Here is an 18,836-nt window from a genome sequence, read left to right as displayed (position 1 = left end):
GGCCTGAGGCAGGTAGGGGTACAGTCACCACCTGAGTGGATGGAAAGCTCTGCCCAAGGCTGGTAGCGCCATTAACCGTCAAAGTCTCAGGTGGCCAAGTCCAAACAATCCTAACAAGCGACTCTGAAGCCCCGATTTTCACGTGGCTGAAGCCTTTCACAACTTACAGCTCCAGACGGCATCAGAAATACCTAACCACACTATTCAGGGTCTTTCGGAATCTCCTGAGAGATGGTCAGGCGCTCTTGAAAACGTCATGGAAGGAATCAAACATCAGACGCCCGATATTTTGGAACGGCCACAATCTCCTAAGAAATACTCTGGAATATGGGAGACTATGGGAAAGTGGTTTAGGAAACAGACGAAAACTGCCAATTGGCATTCGGGAATTTCCGGAGCTTCTCGAGGAGCCCTCGGGACCTCTCGGCAATTTGCGATCTTATTCAGGAGCCTTGGGTCTGAGCAGATCCATTCGTCGCCCACAGCGTTCAGAGCGACAGCCTCTCGGCCATTTACGGAAGTGTTCGGGATTGCTCGAGAGTGGCGCCCTCTGACGGCGGGAACTGTCACCACGAGCACCCCGGTGACAGAACGCGCAAAACGCGCAGACGCAGCTGCGCGCCCGCGGCCGTTCAGACCGGACGTGGTTGCTGCTGAGGTCATTTCCGGCGGGTGACGGTGCGGACGGGTCAGAAGCGTAGAGGCGGCGGCAAAATGGCGGCGCCTGAGGAGCGGGATCTAACCCAGGAGCAGACAGAGAAGCTGCTGCAGTTTCAGGTAGCAGCGAGTACTCGGTGCAGGAAATGCCGTCACGGGCTGGGGAGTGGGCCCCTGTTGGAGCCCAGAACCTCCCTCAGATTGGGCCCGAGATTCTCCTCAGATCAGCGGCGGCCCCCTCCCCCCCAGACGCCAACTGCCCTGCTGCTCCCGGCCCCCGAGCCTCTGTCGGTCCTCCGCCTTCCAGCCAGGACTGCGGCCCTCTCATCACCCCTCCGCGGGTCAGCTTCTCTGGTTTCCCTTAGCAACACCCGTTCTCTACCATTCTTCCCAGCCCAGTTACCCGTCGGACCCTCTCCGCCCTTCGACTCTAGTACTACCCAGATGCTTAATCCCCACCGCGGAGCTGGCCTCGTTTCGGGTCTCTGGAAAACCTACCAGGATCCCATGCTATTTCTGCAAATATATATTGATGGCCTCTTGGGTGCCTGGTCCTGTGTTGGGCGCTCTGGTGGGGGAGGTGGCAGACCTGGGCCCCCGCCCTAAAGGTGTGGGAGGACACCACCTAAGGAAACCAGGCAACAATTTTAAGTATCAGTGGCTTCTGACGGGGTTTACTACCCTGGGCTTATTCCTGGACTCACGTTCTTGACAGTGCTTGACGTGGGTGGTAACTTGCAGAAATCTGCCTCCTTTTAGTGGTAGTCGTGTTAAGAACTTTTGGCACTAAGCACTTACTTCTGAGTTGGAGAAAACGATTGGAGGAGACCAATAGGGTGGGTAACCTTGGCCCTTTATCACCCTAATGGATACCAGTTTCCTTATTTCTAAAGTACTTCTCGTAAAAATGTCTACCCCCTAAGGATATCGTGAGCTTAAAATGAGTTTATGGATCTATGAAGGGCTTTGTAAACTGTGAAATGTTCCCAAGCGGTATTGCTACTATTCATCATTATTTAACTTAGGATAGAGTAAGTTAGTGGTACACTTTCTTCCGAATATAAAATGTGCTGAATATTCATTAATTTGGCATTATTTACCAAGAACCTTAGTGCTCAGGCACTGCTAGTTCAAATATCATTTATGGAGTACTTACCATGCTGTAAATACTTTGCTAAACACATAACATACTAGATCGTATTTAATACTACAAACCTTGAGATTCATGCTGTTACAAGGCCTATTTTACAGATGAGGAATATGAGGCTTAAGGAAGTAACATACTTAGGTTTCATAGCCAGTAAGTGGTAGTATCAGATTTAAAGCCAGATCCATCTTTCCAGAACCTTTCCTGAGCTCTTGACTTGAGAAATTGAGGACACAGCAAATTAGGATCAGAATGAATTAAACAATAGACAACCGGCTTCCTCTTCTTGGTGGACCACTTATTTCAAAGTTTTGTTTAATTTGGCAGGACATTTTACCCCTTACAGCTCTTTAGGGATAAGGTTCCAGATTAAGTATTCTGAGGTGATATGAATTATGTCATGATATACTTGGGCTGATGCTCCGAAGACATGAAAACGTAGTATTTCTGAGGTACAGTACATGGATACCTCTGTTTTGTCTTCATTGGACGCTTATATTGGTAAGAGGTGAGTAGTAGGTTAAAGTTGTATTAAGATTGCTTTGTGAGGAGTACCTTGATTGGCTTAGTCAGTAGAGCATGCAACTCCTGATCTTAGGGTTGTGAGTTCAAGCCTCACATTGGAGGTAGAACTTACTTTAAAAATAAAACCAAAAAAGTAGATTGCTTTGTGAAATTGGATTTACCAAGGCAAATGCATTTTGCATTTTTGTGTTCTTTAAGCAGTTGCTGGATCAGGTTCATCATTCAATTGCCATTGAACGTTCTTTGAAACTTACTAGATGTCAAGCATTATACCAGATATTTAATGTATTTTAACTCTTAAACCTCTTAACACTAAGGAATTAAGCCTCATTCGTTTTGTTAATGAAGAAACGGATTCTGAGAGATTAAATAACTCACAAAAGTATTAAGTGGCAGAGATTTAGAGATCCATACCCATAATCCTCTAACGTATAACCTACTGTAGAAGCAAGCTAACATACATACGTGAATAATGAGTATCTTGCGGTATATTCGTGCTTATAGTATGCTATGATATAAACAAAGTGCTATGGGAATTTATGGAAGGATAGGAATATTCCTGGAGGTAGGAGGAGGAGAGAAGAGAGGATGACCTAGTAGTTAACCATTTATTTATTAAGTATCTACTGTGCCTTAGGCATGGTGCTTGATAGTTTATAACTATTACACTTAATTCTCAAAATAGCATTATAAAGTGCCATAGATGATAGAGCTGCTCCTAAGTGAGGAAACCGATCTATTGAAGTATTTGCCTAAGTTCATTGAGCTATTAAATAGGATGGAATTAGAATTAGAACTGTAGTGGGTCTGAATCGGACTTTAAGGCTGGGTTCTTTCCACTGTACTTTGCTAATTTTGAAGGAGGAATAGAATTTCAACAGGTAGTAGGCAGAGGGATGCTCAAAGCTGAGGAAATGGCTCAAGCAATGTATGAAGATGGAATAGTGTGGAATGTTTGTTGTGATGGATTGAGAGAATTGGAAGTGGAAAATATGATTGGAAAGGTAAATTAGAGTCAGATTTTGGAGGCCTTTCAAAGCTTTGCAAAATGATTTAAATTTTACTCTGTATACATAGGGAGCCATCAAAGGTTTTTTTCAGCTAGAGAATAGCATAACACTTAAGTTTCAGGTTTCCTTCACTAACGCTTTGGAGTGTGTGCTTGGAATATCCATAGGAGTCAGGACAGAACCGGGTGGTACTGCTAGGCACGAATTCTCAATAATATTGCTTCATTTGATGTATTGAAATTAGCAAAAGTAAAATATTTTAGAAATCTTAGGTTTCCTCTGTTTCATTTTTTTTTTTTATGACATGTGATTTGACTGGAACTTCCCAGAGTATATTTATCGTGTTTCTCAGACCATTTGATTTTTTCTAAGATTTTTTTTTTTTTTTTTAAGATTTTATTATCTATTCATGACACACAGAGAGGCAGGGGGAGGAGAAACAGGCTCCATGCCTGGAGCCCGATGTGGGACTCAATCCTGGGACTCCGGGATCACGCCCTGAGCCAAAGGCTCAACCACTGAGCCATCCAGGCGTCCCTCTAAAATTTTTTTCTAATTATCCTTTTCTTCTGTTTATTTTGGAACCAATTGAATATGAATGCACACGTTTGTTTTAAGCTGTTTCAAATGGAAGAGAATAGGTCTTAAGAGTTAATGCAGATATGGGTAGGGTTACTTTATTGAACCCCATTTTCCCAAATATCCAAATATAACAGACTCCTCTAGTGCCTTGGTTTACTGCTTTTAGGTTGCTGTTTGAACACCTGGAGAAAAATGACATGGACAGAGAGAAGGGACTAAAGGAGCTATATGCAAGGCCAGGAGGAAGAAATGATTCCTTTCTGCTTTTGTATGGGAGTAAGAAATTTCCTTCCCTTCCCTTCCCTTCCCTTCCCTTCCCTTCCCTTCCCTTCCCTTCCCTTCCCTTCCCTTCCCTTCCCTTCCCTCTCTTTTCTTTTCTTTTCTTTTCTTTTCTTTTCTTTTCTTTTCTTTTCTTTTCTTTTCTTTTCTTTTCTTTTCTTTTTTTTCGATTTTATTTGAGAGAGAAGAGAGTGTGAGCAAGGGGGAGAGGCAGAGAGAGAAGCAGACACTGCCTAGCAGGAAGCCCTATTGTGGGGGCTTGATCTCAGGACTCTGAGATCATAACTTGAGCCAAAGGCAGATGCTTAACCTATTGAGCTATCCAGGTGCCCCAGGAGTAAGACACTTCTTTCCTTTTAAATGAATATTAAGGTGTGATCTTTGTTCTTTTAAATTATAGAAAGTTAAGCCTGAACTCTGGCCTTAGAGTCAAGCTTCTCATTCACTTTAAAAATCTCTCTTTTTGGCTTCATCTCTTTATTACCTAAAGGAGAAAGAATAATACAATGCTCTTTGTTCATGTATTTAAAAAAAAATCAGAGAGATCAGTTTGAATTTTTTGCCCAGGAATTTGGTATTGTAGAAAAGCCATGAGCTTTGAAACTTGGGGCAAATCGGAATTAGCCTTTCAACTTAGCTTCTGATGAGTTCTGTGACCTTGGCCTTGTTCCCACTTTTTTGAATCTTTTCTTATCTATAAAATGGGGATACTATTACCTAATTCACAGAGATTTTGTTTTTTACTTAAAAAGAAATTTTACTTAATGCATACTTTATGCAAGTCAGCAATGTAAAATTATAAAAGGGTAATGAAATTTCATCTTATTTCCCTCTCCTCTTTCTCGGTTTGTTGTGTGTCTTTGTATACTTTTTTCTTTGTGTATATAGATACACATGCTTAATGTCTAAGTTCTCTTACTCTTCATTTGACTTATTAGTTGGAGCAGATGGCTTCTTTTTCCTAAGATCTGCTCTGTAATATGTCTAAGTATTTTTGTTTTTACCAGATGAGTTGTATTCTTGACAAGAGTCAGTTGTATTGCTCCCAAACCATTGTGTGCTGGTTATATTTGTCATAAAAATATAATACATAAGCCCGTAAAATATCACTGCAAGAGTTTTTATATGAAAACTAAATTAAATTCTTTGGAAAAGATGTATAGGATCAAGTTGCTAAAAAAATTGCTCTTAAGTTAGGTGTGGGCAGGATGGGTGTAAAGATAACTTTGAGAAAAATCGAGAATCAGTATTGTGCACTTAGTGCTTATTAGCAAGTGCTTGGAGTTCTTGCACTCCAAGAAATTAAGTCAGTGATTTATGGATATGGTTTATGCTAGAAAGGCTCCAAAGAATGCCAGTGGACGCATTCCCTAAAGAAAAGGGTAGGCTTTCATCAAAAGATTGCTGCAAAAAACCTAGGGTTTTATGTTTTAAATGAAATATTTAAGTAATGTATGAAATGTTTTTATTCCTCACTTTATGTCACTTTTTAATTGACTAGTAAGTCTTATTCTCATTGAGTAAGAGCTTTTGCTGTCTTTGTCTTAATAGAGGTAGGATCATGTTAAAATTATGAAGGTCAAAAAATTATGAAGGTCAGCACAGCACAGTAAGTTGTTATGAAGACCGGCTATGAAGTAAGACACCTGGATTTGAATCTTAGCTTCTCCAGTTATTAACTTTGTGACCTTGGGCAAGTTACTTAACCTTTCTGCTTTAGTCTCTTCATCTGTGGACTTCCTACTTCATGGGATTGTTTGAGTAATTAAATGTTAATATATGGAAAGCACTGGCAAATATTAAGTGAATGCTAAACATTAGTCATTTTTGGTTTGTAAAAAATTATGGAACAATAAGGTTGTTTTTTTGGTTTTATACAACTAATGTTAGGGATTATCCTTGTACCCAAACATTTATCCCATTCTCAATCAACTTTTTTTCAGTATCTAATATGTGCTAGTATAGTTCTGGGCACAAGATCCAATGGAATATTGAATATAATTCCTACCCTTGTGGGGCTCACATTCTAGTGGAGGAGAGAGAGAAGAGTCAAAATAAACAAATGAAATATATGCTACGTTAGATGGTGATAAATGCTGTAGAGAGAAATAGGGAATTTTGAGGAGGGAGGTGTTTGATTTTATTTTTTAAAAAGATTTATTTATTTTAGAAAGGTAGGGGGAGAGAGATATGTTGCTGAGTGGAGGAGGGGCAGAGGGAGAGGGAGAGAGAAAGTAGACTCCCCAGCATGGTGGGGCTACATCCCAGGACCCTGAGCTTATGACCCGAGCGGAAATCAAGAGCCAACCACTTAATTGACTAGCCCCCCAGGCGCCTGGGGAATGTGTGGGGGTGGGGGTGGGGTGGGTTGGGGTGGGGGGGTGTTTCATTTTAAATAGGATTATCAAGGGAAGGCCTTGCTGAGAGTCTGTCAATTGTGTGAAAACGTACTAAACAAATCATGTGGTACCTAGGGGAAGAGGATTGCAGATACAGGGAATAAGGCATACAAGAGTCCTAAGGCATGGCCTCAAGTGACTTTGTCCAGAAATGACAAGCAGGCCAGTGTGGCTAGAACTGAGGGAGGGTAGAAAGTAGTAGGAGCTAGGGTCAGAGTTGAAGGCAGGGCTAGTTTACAAATGGCCTTGTATTGTGAGGATTTTGGCATTAATTCTGAAGCAAGGCAGATTTTGAGTGATGACAAGATTTATGATTTCTTAGGGTCACTCTGGCTATTTTCTTGAGGATAGTATAAAGAAAAGTAAAGGAGGCATAGGGAGACCAGTAAGGAGATTTTTGCAATAATGCAAGACTGCTTGAACTAGTAGGAAGTAGTTATGAGGAATAGTTGGATTCTGAATATATTTTGAAGGTAAAATGGATGGGATTTTTCTAAGGAATTGTGTGTGAAGTGAGGGAGAAAGTGAGGATATCTCAGATTTTTGACCTAAGTAACTGGAAGTGGAAGAGTCATTAACTGGGATAAGGAAGGCCATGGGAGGAGCATATTTGGGTTGGGGAGTGAGATGAAGTAGCTCAGTTTTGGTCATGTCAAGTTTGAGGTTTCTATTAGACATTGAAGTGAAGATGTCTAAGGGGATATGCTAGTATTGAGTGCAGGAGAATGATCTAGGCTAGCAATACAAATTTGGAAATTATCTGCATGTAGATAATAATTAAAGCCCTCCAACTGTTTGAGATCATCTGTGGAACAAGAACACAAAAAGAAATTTTGAGATTTGAAGGTGATTTTGTTATTGATGTCAGTTAAACATTTATTGAGTGTTTACAGTTGACCCTTGAACAACATGAGTTTGAACTGCACACATCCACTTATAAGCCAATATTTTTCAATAATTACAGTACTGTAAATGTATTTTTCTTACCATTTTCTTAATAACATGTGCTTTCCACTAGCGTACTTTAAGAATACGGTATATAATATATACATATAAAATATCTGTTAATCAGCTGTTTATCAGTAAGGCTTCTGTTCAACAGTAGGCTGTTAGTAGATAAGTTTGGGGGAGTCCAAAGCTATACTTAATTTTCAACTGCATGGCACTTAGTACTTCTGACTTCTATGTTCCTCAAGTGTCTGCCATATTCTATTCAAAGTGCCATAGATTCATTGTGTCTTTGATTCCTCTCAAAAAATAAATGGTGTAGTTTCTGGTACTGGTGAGTAAACTAGGATCAGTACATAATTTACCTAAGGTTAGTAGTGACAAGCTTAGATCTGATCCAGAAATCTGGATTCTTTCTTCCTCTTTCCTAGCCACTGCCTCTCCAGCCCTCAGTGTTGATTTGTTTTCAACTATAGGTAAGTGAATAGGACCAATAACAGTAGCTATGTGTTAAGTTTTTTTTTGTTTGTTTTTAAGATTTCTTTGAGGGAGAGCATGTGCACACGGGGGGGAAGGGCAGAGGGAGATGGAGAAAGAAGCTCAAGCAGACTCTGCACTGAGCACAGTGCAGACGTGGGGCCCAATCCCATGACTCCAGATCATGACCTGAGCTGATATCAGGAGTCAACCTTTTTTTTTTTTTTTTTTTAATTTTATTTATTTACTCATGATAGAGAAAGAGAGAGGGGCAGAGACACAGGCAGAGGGAGAAGCAGGCTCCATGCTGGGAGCCCGACACGGGACTCGATCCCGGGACTCCAGGATCACGCCCAGATCAAAGGCAGGCGCTAAACCGCTGAGCCACCCAGGGATCCCCAGGAGTCAACCTCTTAACTGGTGGAGCCACCCAGGAGCCCTGCTGTGTGGTTGTTTTAAGAAAACAAACTGCAAAGGAAGTCAAAAGTATGGTTCTAATTCTGGACATCATCACTCATAATTCTCTTAACCTCTTCTACATAAAAGTGGACATTTTAAGTAGAAAGAAGAATTCTCAAAGGTGGAAAAGAATAGAGGACAGTTCTCTCATTTCCATACCCTGGAAATACAAGTGAGAAAATGGTAGAATGCTTCAGAGGAAGAATTATATTCAGAAAAAAAGCCAAGTTTCAGTTAGAATATAAAAGTGAAGATGTCCAGAGATGTAGTTATGGATATGGGGGATGTTACTGATATAGCAGACCTTTTGTATCTGTAGAACAGAATCCTAAAAATATGTTACTGGCTCAAAACATGTACTTTGTATGTTTTAATAGCTCCTGGTAGTCTATTTTCAAGGGAGTTTTGGTAGCTCACACTCCAGCCAATAGGATGTGAGAGGACCTGTTTCCCCATATCCTTGCCAGCATTGGACGATAGCTTTTTGAATTTCTGTCAGTATGATTAAAATTTTTTAAGTTTTTGTTTTATTTATTTATTTATTTATTTATTTATTTATTTATGATTTTATTTATTCATTCATTCATGAAAGACACAGAGAGAGGCAGGCTCCATGCAGGAAGCCCCACGCAGGACTGATCCCAGGACTCCAGGATCATGCCCCGGGCCAAAGGCAGACACTCAAACACTGAGCCACTCAGGCGTCCTGAAAGTTTTTGTTTTAATTTGCATTTCTAGTGGTAGTGGTGGTTGTAGTTTTTAGTTTCGGTTTCAGTCAAGTTTGAATAACTAGTGCAAGCACTTGTTTTAAGCTATTTCTAATAGGAAAGAATAAGGAACTTTAGAGACCGTGATTTGCTTTGCAGCCTCTTTTTTTATGTTAGTGTTCCTGGGTATATGGGAGGTTTGCTTTCTGGCCAAGCTGATTGCAGAATAATCTTATTTTAAGATTGAATCCCATTGTTCCATAAACTTCTGATTACTGACAGATTGAGCTTCTTCTGGCTATTTACAGTTATTGTGTAAATTGCCTGCCTATCCTTTGTTCTTTTGCTGTTGGATTATTTGACATTTTATTATCAATTTGTAGTTCTTTATATTGGTCATGTATAGCAAATATTTTTCATGATATCCTTCATCTTTGATTTTGTTATCTTTCATTTACATTTGTTTAAATTGTTATCAAATTGGAATTTTTTTTCTTTCGGCTTTTGGGTTTTCAGGTTTGTTTTTTTTAAAGATTTTGTTTACTTATTCATGAGAGACAGAGAGAAGCAGAGACATAGACAGAGGGAATAGCAGGCTTCTGGACGGGGAGCCTGATGTGTCCGGGACCACACCCTGAGTTGAAGGTAGATGCTCATCCGCTGAGCCACCTAGGCGTGCCTGGGTTTTCAGTTTTTTTAGGAATGCTTCTACTTAAAAAAAAATAAGCTTCTACTTAAGTTATACAAATGTTCTCATTTGCTTTCTTTGAAATGTTTTATAGTTTTCTTTTTTTTTTGTTTGTTTTTGTTTTATAGTTTTCTTTTTAAAATCAGACCTTTAATCCATGAAGAACTTTATTTTTTGTATGTATAAGAACCTAATTTAACCTTCTTCCACTGGAGATTATAGGTTATTTGAATAATCCATGCCTTCCCCCACTGTGAGTAGTCCTCTTTATCATACTGTATTGTTTCATTAATTTGTCCGCTGGTACCATTACTGAATTAATAACAATAAGCTTTACACTGAGTTTTAATATCTGATAGGATAGGACTCCTTCCCTATTTATGTATTTTTTGAAAAATTATTGGTAATTCTTACAAGCTTTTTACTATGCATGGAGTGGGGCAGAGGGAGAAGGAGACAGAGACTTAAGCAGATTCCATGCTAAGTGCAGAGCCTGACATGGGGCTCGATTGCACCGCCCTGAGCTCACAACCTGAGCCAAAACCAAGAGTTGGACACTTAACTGACTGTGCCGTCCAGGTGCTCTTTATATACATTTAAGAATCATTTTGTGCTGTTGTGGCATTATTGGAATTGCATTAAATATGTGTATTAATTGGGAACTGGTTGATATTCAGGAATATGTGCATCTTTTTAAAGATATTTATTTATTTATTCATGAGAGACAGAGAGAGAGAGAGGCAGAGACACAGGCAGAGGGAGAGGCAGGCTACATGCAGGGGGCCTGCTTCTCCCTCTGCCTGTGTCTCTGCCTCTCTCTCTCTGTCTCTCATGAATAAATAAATAAAATCTTAAAAAAATATATACAATTTAATGGTTTTTGGTATAAAAAGTTGTGGAGCCATTACCACTATTTACTTCTAGAACATTTTCATCATCCCCAAAAGAAAACTGTGCCCATTAGTCACCAGGTTCATCCATGTTGTAGCTTATATCAGTACTACATTCATTTTTATGACCAAATAATATTCCATTGTGTGAGTAAACCACATTTTGTTTATCTGTTTATTGGGCTTTTGGATTGCTTCCACTTTTCAGCTATTATTATTAATGCTTCTATGAATATTTATATACAAATTTTTGTGTGGACATGTTTTCATTTCTCTTAGTAGTAGAGTATCTGAGTGACTTGGTAACTCTAACTTTTTGAGAAATTGCCAACTTGTTTTTCCTAAGTACATCATTTTCCTGACCAGTAGTGTGTGAGGATTCCAATTTTTCCTCATCCTCACTAACATTTGTTTTAGTATGTGTGCTGCCAAAGCGAGCAGGTTAACTAACATATGTTAATCGTCCATCTTTGTAGCCATCCTGGTAATGAGGAAGTAGTATGTTGTTCTGATTTGCATTTCCCTAATGACTAAAATGATGTTGAGCATTTTTCATATGCTTATTAGCATTTGTCAGTCTTTGGAGAAATACCCAAATTCTTTGCTCATTTTTTTAAAAGATTTATTTATTTATTTATTCATGATAGGCACAGAAATTGAGAGAGAGGCAGAGACACAGGCAGAGGGAGAAGCAGGCTCCATGCTGCGAGCCCAACGTGGGAATCGATCCCGGGACTCCAGGATCGCGCCCTGAGCCAAAGGCAGGCGCTAAACCACTGAGCCACTCAGGGATCCCCTCTTTGCTCATTTTTTTTTTTTTAATTTTTATTTATTTATGATAGTCTCACAGAGAGAGAGAGAGAGAGAGAGGCAGAGACACAGGCAGAGAGAGAGGCAGGCTCCATGCACCGGGAGCCCGACGTGGGATTCGATCCCGGGTCTCCAGGATCGCGCCCTGGGCCAAAGGCAGGCGCCAAACCCCTACGCGACCCAGGGATCCCATCTTTGCTCATTTTTTAATTAGGTTACATGTCCTAATAAGTTGTAAGAGTTCTTTATGTAGTCTGATACAAGTCCTTTATCAGATATATGATTAGCAAAAATACTCTCCCATTCTGTGGGTTGCCTTCATTTTCTTGATGGAATCTATTGAAGTTTTACATTTTAATAAAACCTAATTTATTTGTTTTATCTTTTGTTACTTGTGCCTTTGGTGTCATATCTGTATCTTTTGGTGTCTTACATATAAGGTCTGATCTATTTTGAGTTAATAGTTGTGAGGTAAGGGTTTGACTTCATTCTGTTGCATGTGAGTATTCAGTTTTCCCAGCACCGTTTATTTAAAAGATGACTCTTGCCCTGTTGAATGACCTTGGAACCTCAGTTGAAAATCAGTCGACTGTAACTGTGGATTTATTTCTGGACTCTCTCATTTCTATTCCATTGATTTGTATCCTTATGCTAGTACTACACTGTTGACTATTGGCAGTTGTACAACAAATATGAAGTCATAAAGTATGAGTCCTCCAACTTTATTCTTTTTCAGAGTTATTTTGGCTATTCTGGGTCTCTTTCATTTCCAAGTGAATTTTAGAATCATGTCAATTTCTACATAAGAGGCAGCTAGGATTTTGATACAATTGCTGTTTAATCTGTAGATCAATATGGAGATTATTGCCATCTTAACAAATTAAGTCTTCCAATCTATGAACATGGGAAGGGTTCCTTTCATTAGTTTCTCTCAGTAATGTTTTATTGTCTTTTGTGTACAAGTCTTGCACTTCTTTGGTTAAATTTATTCATAAATATTTTATTTTTTTTGATGGTACCGTGAAAGGAAATGTTTTAATTTTATTTTTAGATTGTTCATTGCTAGTGTATAGAGTTTTATATGCTGATCTTACATCCTGCAACCTTATTGAACTCGTTATTAGTTCTATCAGTTTTTTTGTAGGTTTCTTATACCTGAGATCATGTCATCTGTGAATAAAATTTCATTTTTTTTCGATCTGGATGCCCTTTTTTCTTGTTTAATTGCTCTTTTACAATATTGAATATAAGTGGCAAGAGCAGACATCCTTGTCTTGTTCTAGATCTTAGGGAGGAAGCATTGTCTTTCACATTATTGAGTTAGCTGTGTGCTTTATCTTTTTTTTTAAGATTTTATTTATTCATGAGAGACAGACACAGAGAGAGAGGCAGAGACATAGGCAGAGGGAGAAGCAAGTCCCTGTGGGGACCCTGATGCAGGACTCGATCCTGGGACTCTAGGATCATGCCCTGAGCCAAAGGCAAACGCTCAACCACTGAGCCACCCAGGCGTCCCTTGATATGCGCTTTATCAGGGTGAGGAAGCTCCCTTCTATTCCTAGTTTAAGTTCTCATCATGAAAGGGTGTTTTGAGTTCTTAAAAAGATTAAATGAGATAATGCATGTAAAGCCCCTGATGCATAGGCACTGCCCAGGCCTCTCAGTGGGCAGGTCTTTACCTTGGGCAGGTCTCTTTTAGTTAGAAGCTGGGAAAGTGGTCCCCATCTAAGACTCAAGATCTGTGCTAGCCAGCTACTTTAGTCTTACTGTGGCTAGCACATCCTCAACACCCAGAGGAGGGAGAGCATCTTTCTAGTGCCCCTAACTCTACCCAGCTGTCCAGACCTCTCCCAACCCAAATGGGCTGTGATCCTGTTTTGTCCTATCTTAAGACATTGGGTGGGTGGTCCTGGAGAATGTTCAGTTGTATACATGGTCTTATATTTCTGTTTATTTTTTGTGGGAGTATTTAATAAAGGGTGGAATTGAGAATTTGCGAAATTGTTGTCTTTTTTATTTTTTATTTTCTTTTAAAGATTTACTTATTTATTTTAGAGAGTAAGCATGCATGCATGTGAAGCTGAAGGAGGGGCAGAGGAAGAGGGAGAGGATCTCAAGCAGACTCCCTGCTGAGCAGGGAGCATGATGCGGGGCTTGATCTCATCTCACAACCCTGAGATCACGACCTGGTCCAAAACCAAGAGTCAGATGCTCAACCAGCTGAGCACCCCCTGCCGCCCCAGGCACCCTTGTCCTTTTGAAAAATTGGAATTTAATATATAAGATAAATAACCAAAAATATGCTTGAAGGAGTACAAGTCCTTTCAAAAATGATACAGAAAAGATTTTACATGCAGAAGGTTTATTCAAATGTACACAATTAAACCTGTGATTTAGGAATTAAAAGTGTTGACAAACTTTGTAGAATTTCTTCACTTAATTCAAATTTAGCTTACAGTGTTAGTATCCTTAAGCACATTTCCATAAGCTTAATATCAGTACATTGTATTTCATTAGCTTTTACCTAGTCTTTTCACATACAAAATGAGGACATTCCAGTTCTCTCATTTCTTCTTTATTAAATAGGGATTCCTGTATAAAGATTTAATTTCCTCATCTATTTAGTTACACTGAGTTATAGTATGTATAGTAAAGGCAGGATAAAGATTTGATTCTTTCAGTTTTTTACTAGTTGTTAAATAATGAGTTGAATTCCTAGAAGTACTTCATCTAAAAGTAACCAGTGATGTTTTAAAAAAATTATTGATATGAACTCAGGAATTTAAACACATTTAATGTAACTTATTGCCATTGTGCTTTTTGAGGCTCAGATTGTTCCATCTTTGACAGTTGTGAGTTTCTTAGTTTCGCTTCTGATGACTTTTTTTTAATCCTCATGTTTACATAGTTTATTTTTTTCAGAGACACAAAAAAGATTTTCCTTTTGAGTTTGTAAAAACCTTATATTATTGCTCCTAAGTAATTTTGTCATATTGTCATGGCCCCAGTAATCTTTGATAGTTTTTTCTGATGTAAGATGTTTCAGAGTTATTTTCAGTAGATCTAGAATTTCTTTTTTAAAAAAAATTTTATTTATTTGAGACACACACACACACACAGATAGTGATAGAGAGCTCAAGAAGGGAGGAGAGGGAGAAGCAGGCTCCTCGCCGAACCCTGGACCCTGGGATCATAACCTGAGTCGAAGGCAGATGTTTAAGCGACTGAACCACCCAGGTGCCCCTCTTTAAAAAAAAAAAAAGAGAGAGAGAGAGAAAGAAAGGATAAAAAAGATTTTATTTATTTATTTGAGACAGAGCCTAAGCAAGGCGGGAAGAAAGAGGGACAAGCAGACACGACGCTGAGCATGGAGCCTGACCTGGGGATCGATCCCATGACTCCAAGATCATGACCTGAGTGGAAATTTAGTCAGCCACTTAATTGACTGAGCTACCCAGGCACCCCAAGATTTATTTGTTTTTGAGAGAGTAAGAACCAAGAGTGCGTGTGCGTGGGGAGAAGAGGCAGAGGGAAAAGAAGAGAGAATCTCAAGCAAATACCACTCTGAGCGCAGAGCCCAGAGTGACATGGGGAGCCCAATTTCACAACCCTGAGATCATGACCTGAGCCAGAACCAAGAGATGGTCACTTAACACTGATTGTGGGCCCCCCACCACCTCTTAAAAAAGATAAACAGTGATATGTATCACACCCATTTCTCTATCTTATTTATTTATTCATTCATAAGAGACAGAGGCAGACACAGGCAGAGGGAGAAGCAGGCTCCTCGAAGGGTGCCCGATGCAAGACTTGATCCCGGGCCCTGGGATCATGCCCTGAGCCGAAGTCAGATGCTCAACTGGTGAGCCACCCAGGTGTCCCTCCATCTTCTTTTTATATCTAATGTCTCCTGGTAGTACTTGCATAGGGTAATAGGGAATTATTTCGCTTTCATATTCCCAGCTGTGTGATACTTTGTTATGTGGGTATATGTAATCTAGCCCCCTGTTGGTGGGCACTTGGGTTATTTCTCATCTTTAGCTATTACAAATGGTAGGGCAAATAAGTAGCCTTATGCATGACTTTGTTTTTTGCTGGTGTATCTTTGGGATAGATTCCTGAAAGATTTCTGAATGCTTATGTATATGCATCTGAGTATGTAACTCTTACTGCCAAATTTTCCTCCCTGAGGATTGTACCATTTTGTGTTCCCACTAACAATGTATGAAGGCCCCTAATAGTCTCACCAACAGAGTGTGTTGTCAAACTCTATAGTTTTTTCTGTCAGTTTGTTGTCGTTTTTCTTCTCTATTTTTAAAAGCTAAATACTAGGGATAAATTGTAAATATTATTTTAGGTCTTTTACTTTGTATATGGTGTTTTATTGCCACATACAAGGTTTTGGGTGTGGTGGGGGCTTATACTTTTAATATTTCTGTAAACTTAGAATTGTTCTAAGAAATAATATCTGGGTTTTTTTGTTGTTTTAAAATTTTATTTATTTGAGAGAGGGGGGAAGCACAAGTAGGGGGAGTGGCAGGCAGAGGGAGAGAGAGTAGGCTCCCCATTGAGCAGAGAGCTCCAAAGTGGGGCTTGATCCCAGGCCCTGGGATAATGCCCTGAGCTGAAGGCAGACACTTAACTGACTGAGCCACCCAGGCGCCCTTTTTGTATATCTTCATGTGACAAATACAGGTATATATGAACAAGTTGGTTCAGGTGTTCGAGTTTGGGGTTATTTCTTCAGAATGGGCTAGGCATCAGTGTTTTTGTACTCCTCTATGTGTTTTAAAGAATATTGTGTTATTGGCAGAGTAGTATAAATTCAAATTATTCTGAAGGGAGGGTTACCTGTACTGCAGATATTCTTTTGGAAGGAAATCTTTGCAGTGGATATTGATAAAGATTAATTTTGTCAATTTTCCTTTGGCTATTTGAGGGTCATTTCACATATTCAAACTCTGATTGCCATTTCTACAATATTTTTGCTTAAAATGGATAGCAAATATATAGTAAAGTAATAGAATTGAAGGTTTGATGTTAATTGCTTCTAGTTGTTTTTTTTTTTAATTATTATTATTTTTTTAAATTTCTATTTATTTATGATAGTTACACACACAGAGAGAGAGAGAGGCAGAGACGCAGGCAGAGTGAGAAGCAGGCTCCATGCACCGGGAGCCCGACGTGGGATTCGATCCCGGATCTCCAGGATCGCGCCCTGGGCCAAAGGCAGGCGCTAAACCGCTGCGCCACCCAGGGAACCCACTGCTTCTAGTTGTATATGTGTTTTTAAACCACCATTTTAAGAGTGCCAGAAGTGATAAATAGTAGAAATCACTGTGACCACTGCAGTGCATGTTGGCTTTGGATTTTTCCACCAAGGAAATTTTGAAAATTTCTTGTTGTTCCTAAATATGTTTAGAAGAGAAAAATCTCTTCATATCTTCATATCTGGGTTTTTTTTTTTTTTTTAAGATTTTATTTATTCATGAGAGATACAGAGAGAGACAGAGGCTGAGCCACCCAGGGATCCCATCTGGGGATTTTTTTTTTTTTTAAGTATATGTTTTAGTGTGTGTAAGTTCTATTGGAATTAAAGAAATATCACAGGAATCAAAGCTACAGCATAGGGAATATAGTCATTAGAATTGTAACAGCATTGTATGGTAATATGGTGATGGATGGTAGCTACACTTTTGGTGTGCAAAGGATAATGTATAGACTTGTTGAAACTAATGTAACTGTGTCAGCTGTGCTTCAGAAAAAATAAAAGTACTAAAGTTGAAGAGAAGTCAAAATCCACTACCCGCAATTAACCCTTCAATCTCTCTGCATTGTCTCTACTGTTATTTTTCCTTTAGACTACTTCAGTAACCTTATACTGATGCTCTTAATTTCAAGTCTCTCCTCTTTAACTTCAACTTTCCTACTTTTTCCAGAATATTTTTCCTAACATTTCATATCACTAAGATTGATTATTTGCTCTGCATTGATTAGAAAGACATAAATCTTTACATCTCATAATCTGATTCATACTTCAGTGTCTAACCTCAAAATTCTATCCTTCCCCACCCTTTTTAAATTTTTTTTTTTTAAGATTTTATTTTATTTATTCACGAGAGAGAGAGAGAGAGAGAGAGAGAGAGAGAGAGAGGCAGAGGCACAGACAGAGGGAGAAGCAGGCTCCACGCAGGGAGCCCGACGTGGGATTCGATCCCGGGTCTCCAGGATCAGGCCCCGGGCTAAAGGCGGCACTAAACCTCTGAGCCACCCGGGCTGCTAGATTTTTGTTTTTTAAAGATTTTATTTATTTATTTATTCCTGAGAGAGAGAGAGAGAGAGAGAGAGAGAGAGAGGCAGGCAGAGACACACACAAGCAGAGGGAGAAGCAGGCTCCATGCAGGGATCCCGATGCCGGCCTTGACCTGGGGTCTCCTAAGATCAGGCCCTGGGCTGAAGGCAGAGCTAAACCGCTGAGCCACCCGGGCTGCCCTAAAAGATTTTATTTTTAAGTAATCTCTACACCCAACATGGGGCTCAAACCCACAATCCCAAGATTAAGAGTTGCATATTCTATGGACTGAGCCAGACTGAGCCAGCCAAGTGCCCCACACCCTTTCCCTGTCTATTCCAACCATACTTTCGTGACTTTCTAGTTCCTCTAATGTAACATTCTTTTTCATGCCTCTGTGCCTTCACACATAATCCTCCCTTGCTCTGAAACACTTCCTTTTGCTGATTTTCAGCTTATTTTGTGTTTCCTTTACATTTTCCCTCCCCTGAAAGACTTGATTTGTTAACCACTGGTGTATGGTCATCATCACAACAATACAATTATGTATATGTTATTTTACTCCACAGGGTTATTGAGGATTAGTACTGTGATTTATTTGATGCACTTATTGGTCTATAGATGCTGAATTAGTATTTGTTGGTTACGTTGAGTAATTTACCAGAAGTCTCACTTAACCAGAGAGTTTTTGTTGTAGTTGTCCTTGAGTTTTTTTCTTTGTTTATTAAAGTATTTGGAAATACAGCATTAAGTACCCCATTTTTAGGAGAAAGGGGAAAACAAAAATCCAGTTAACTACATTCTCATCTTTGCAGCATGGTATAGGGAAAGAACTCCATATTAGGAGCTTGGCCATTTGAGATCTGTATGCTAGTTAATCCTAGGCCTCAGTTTCCTTATCTGCAAAGTGACTCTAATATTTCTAACTTTACAAGGTGGTAGGAATCAGTAAGAAATCACATATTG

General features: G+C 39.5%; 1 protein-coding gene across 9 annotated transcripts in view; it reads left to right on the top strand.

Annotated features, from left to right (window-relative positions):
- Positions 1 to 620: 620 nt before the first annotated feature.
- FAF2 (Fas associated factor family member 2) overlaps positions 621 to 18,836 on the top strand; it is a 91,700-nt gene continuing 73,484 nt past the window's right edge. For 5 of the 9 annotated variants that reach the window (XR_012029739.1, XR_012029737.1, XR_012029738.1 and 2 more), the window contains exon 1: positions 622 to 777. Coding sequence is in view for 3 of the 9 variants with exons in the window: in XM_072824069.1 (XP_072680170.1) it covers positions 715 to 777 (63 nt within the window). In the remaining 6 variants the exon portion in view is untranslated. Of the gene's footprint in view, positions 778 to 1,447; positions 1,494 to 4,087; positions 4,198 to 7,978; positions 8,024 to 18,836 lie in introns of those variants that run through there. The other 4 variants (XM_072824066.1, XM_072824067.1, XR_012029736.1 and 1 more) reach the window with 4 other exon arrangements.

Source organism: Canis lupus, chromosome 4 (assembly GCF_048164855.1).
Source record: "Canis lupus baileyi chromosome 4, mCanLup2.hap1, whole genome shotgun sequence".
Lineage (NCBI taxonomy): Eukaryota > Metazoa > Chordata > Mammalia > Carnivora > Canidae > Canis > Canis lupus.
Note: the sequence above shows the minus strand (reverse complement) of the source record. Positions and strands in the feature narration are given on the sequence as shown.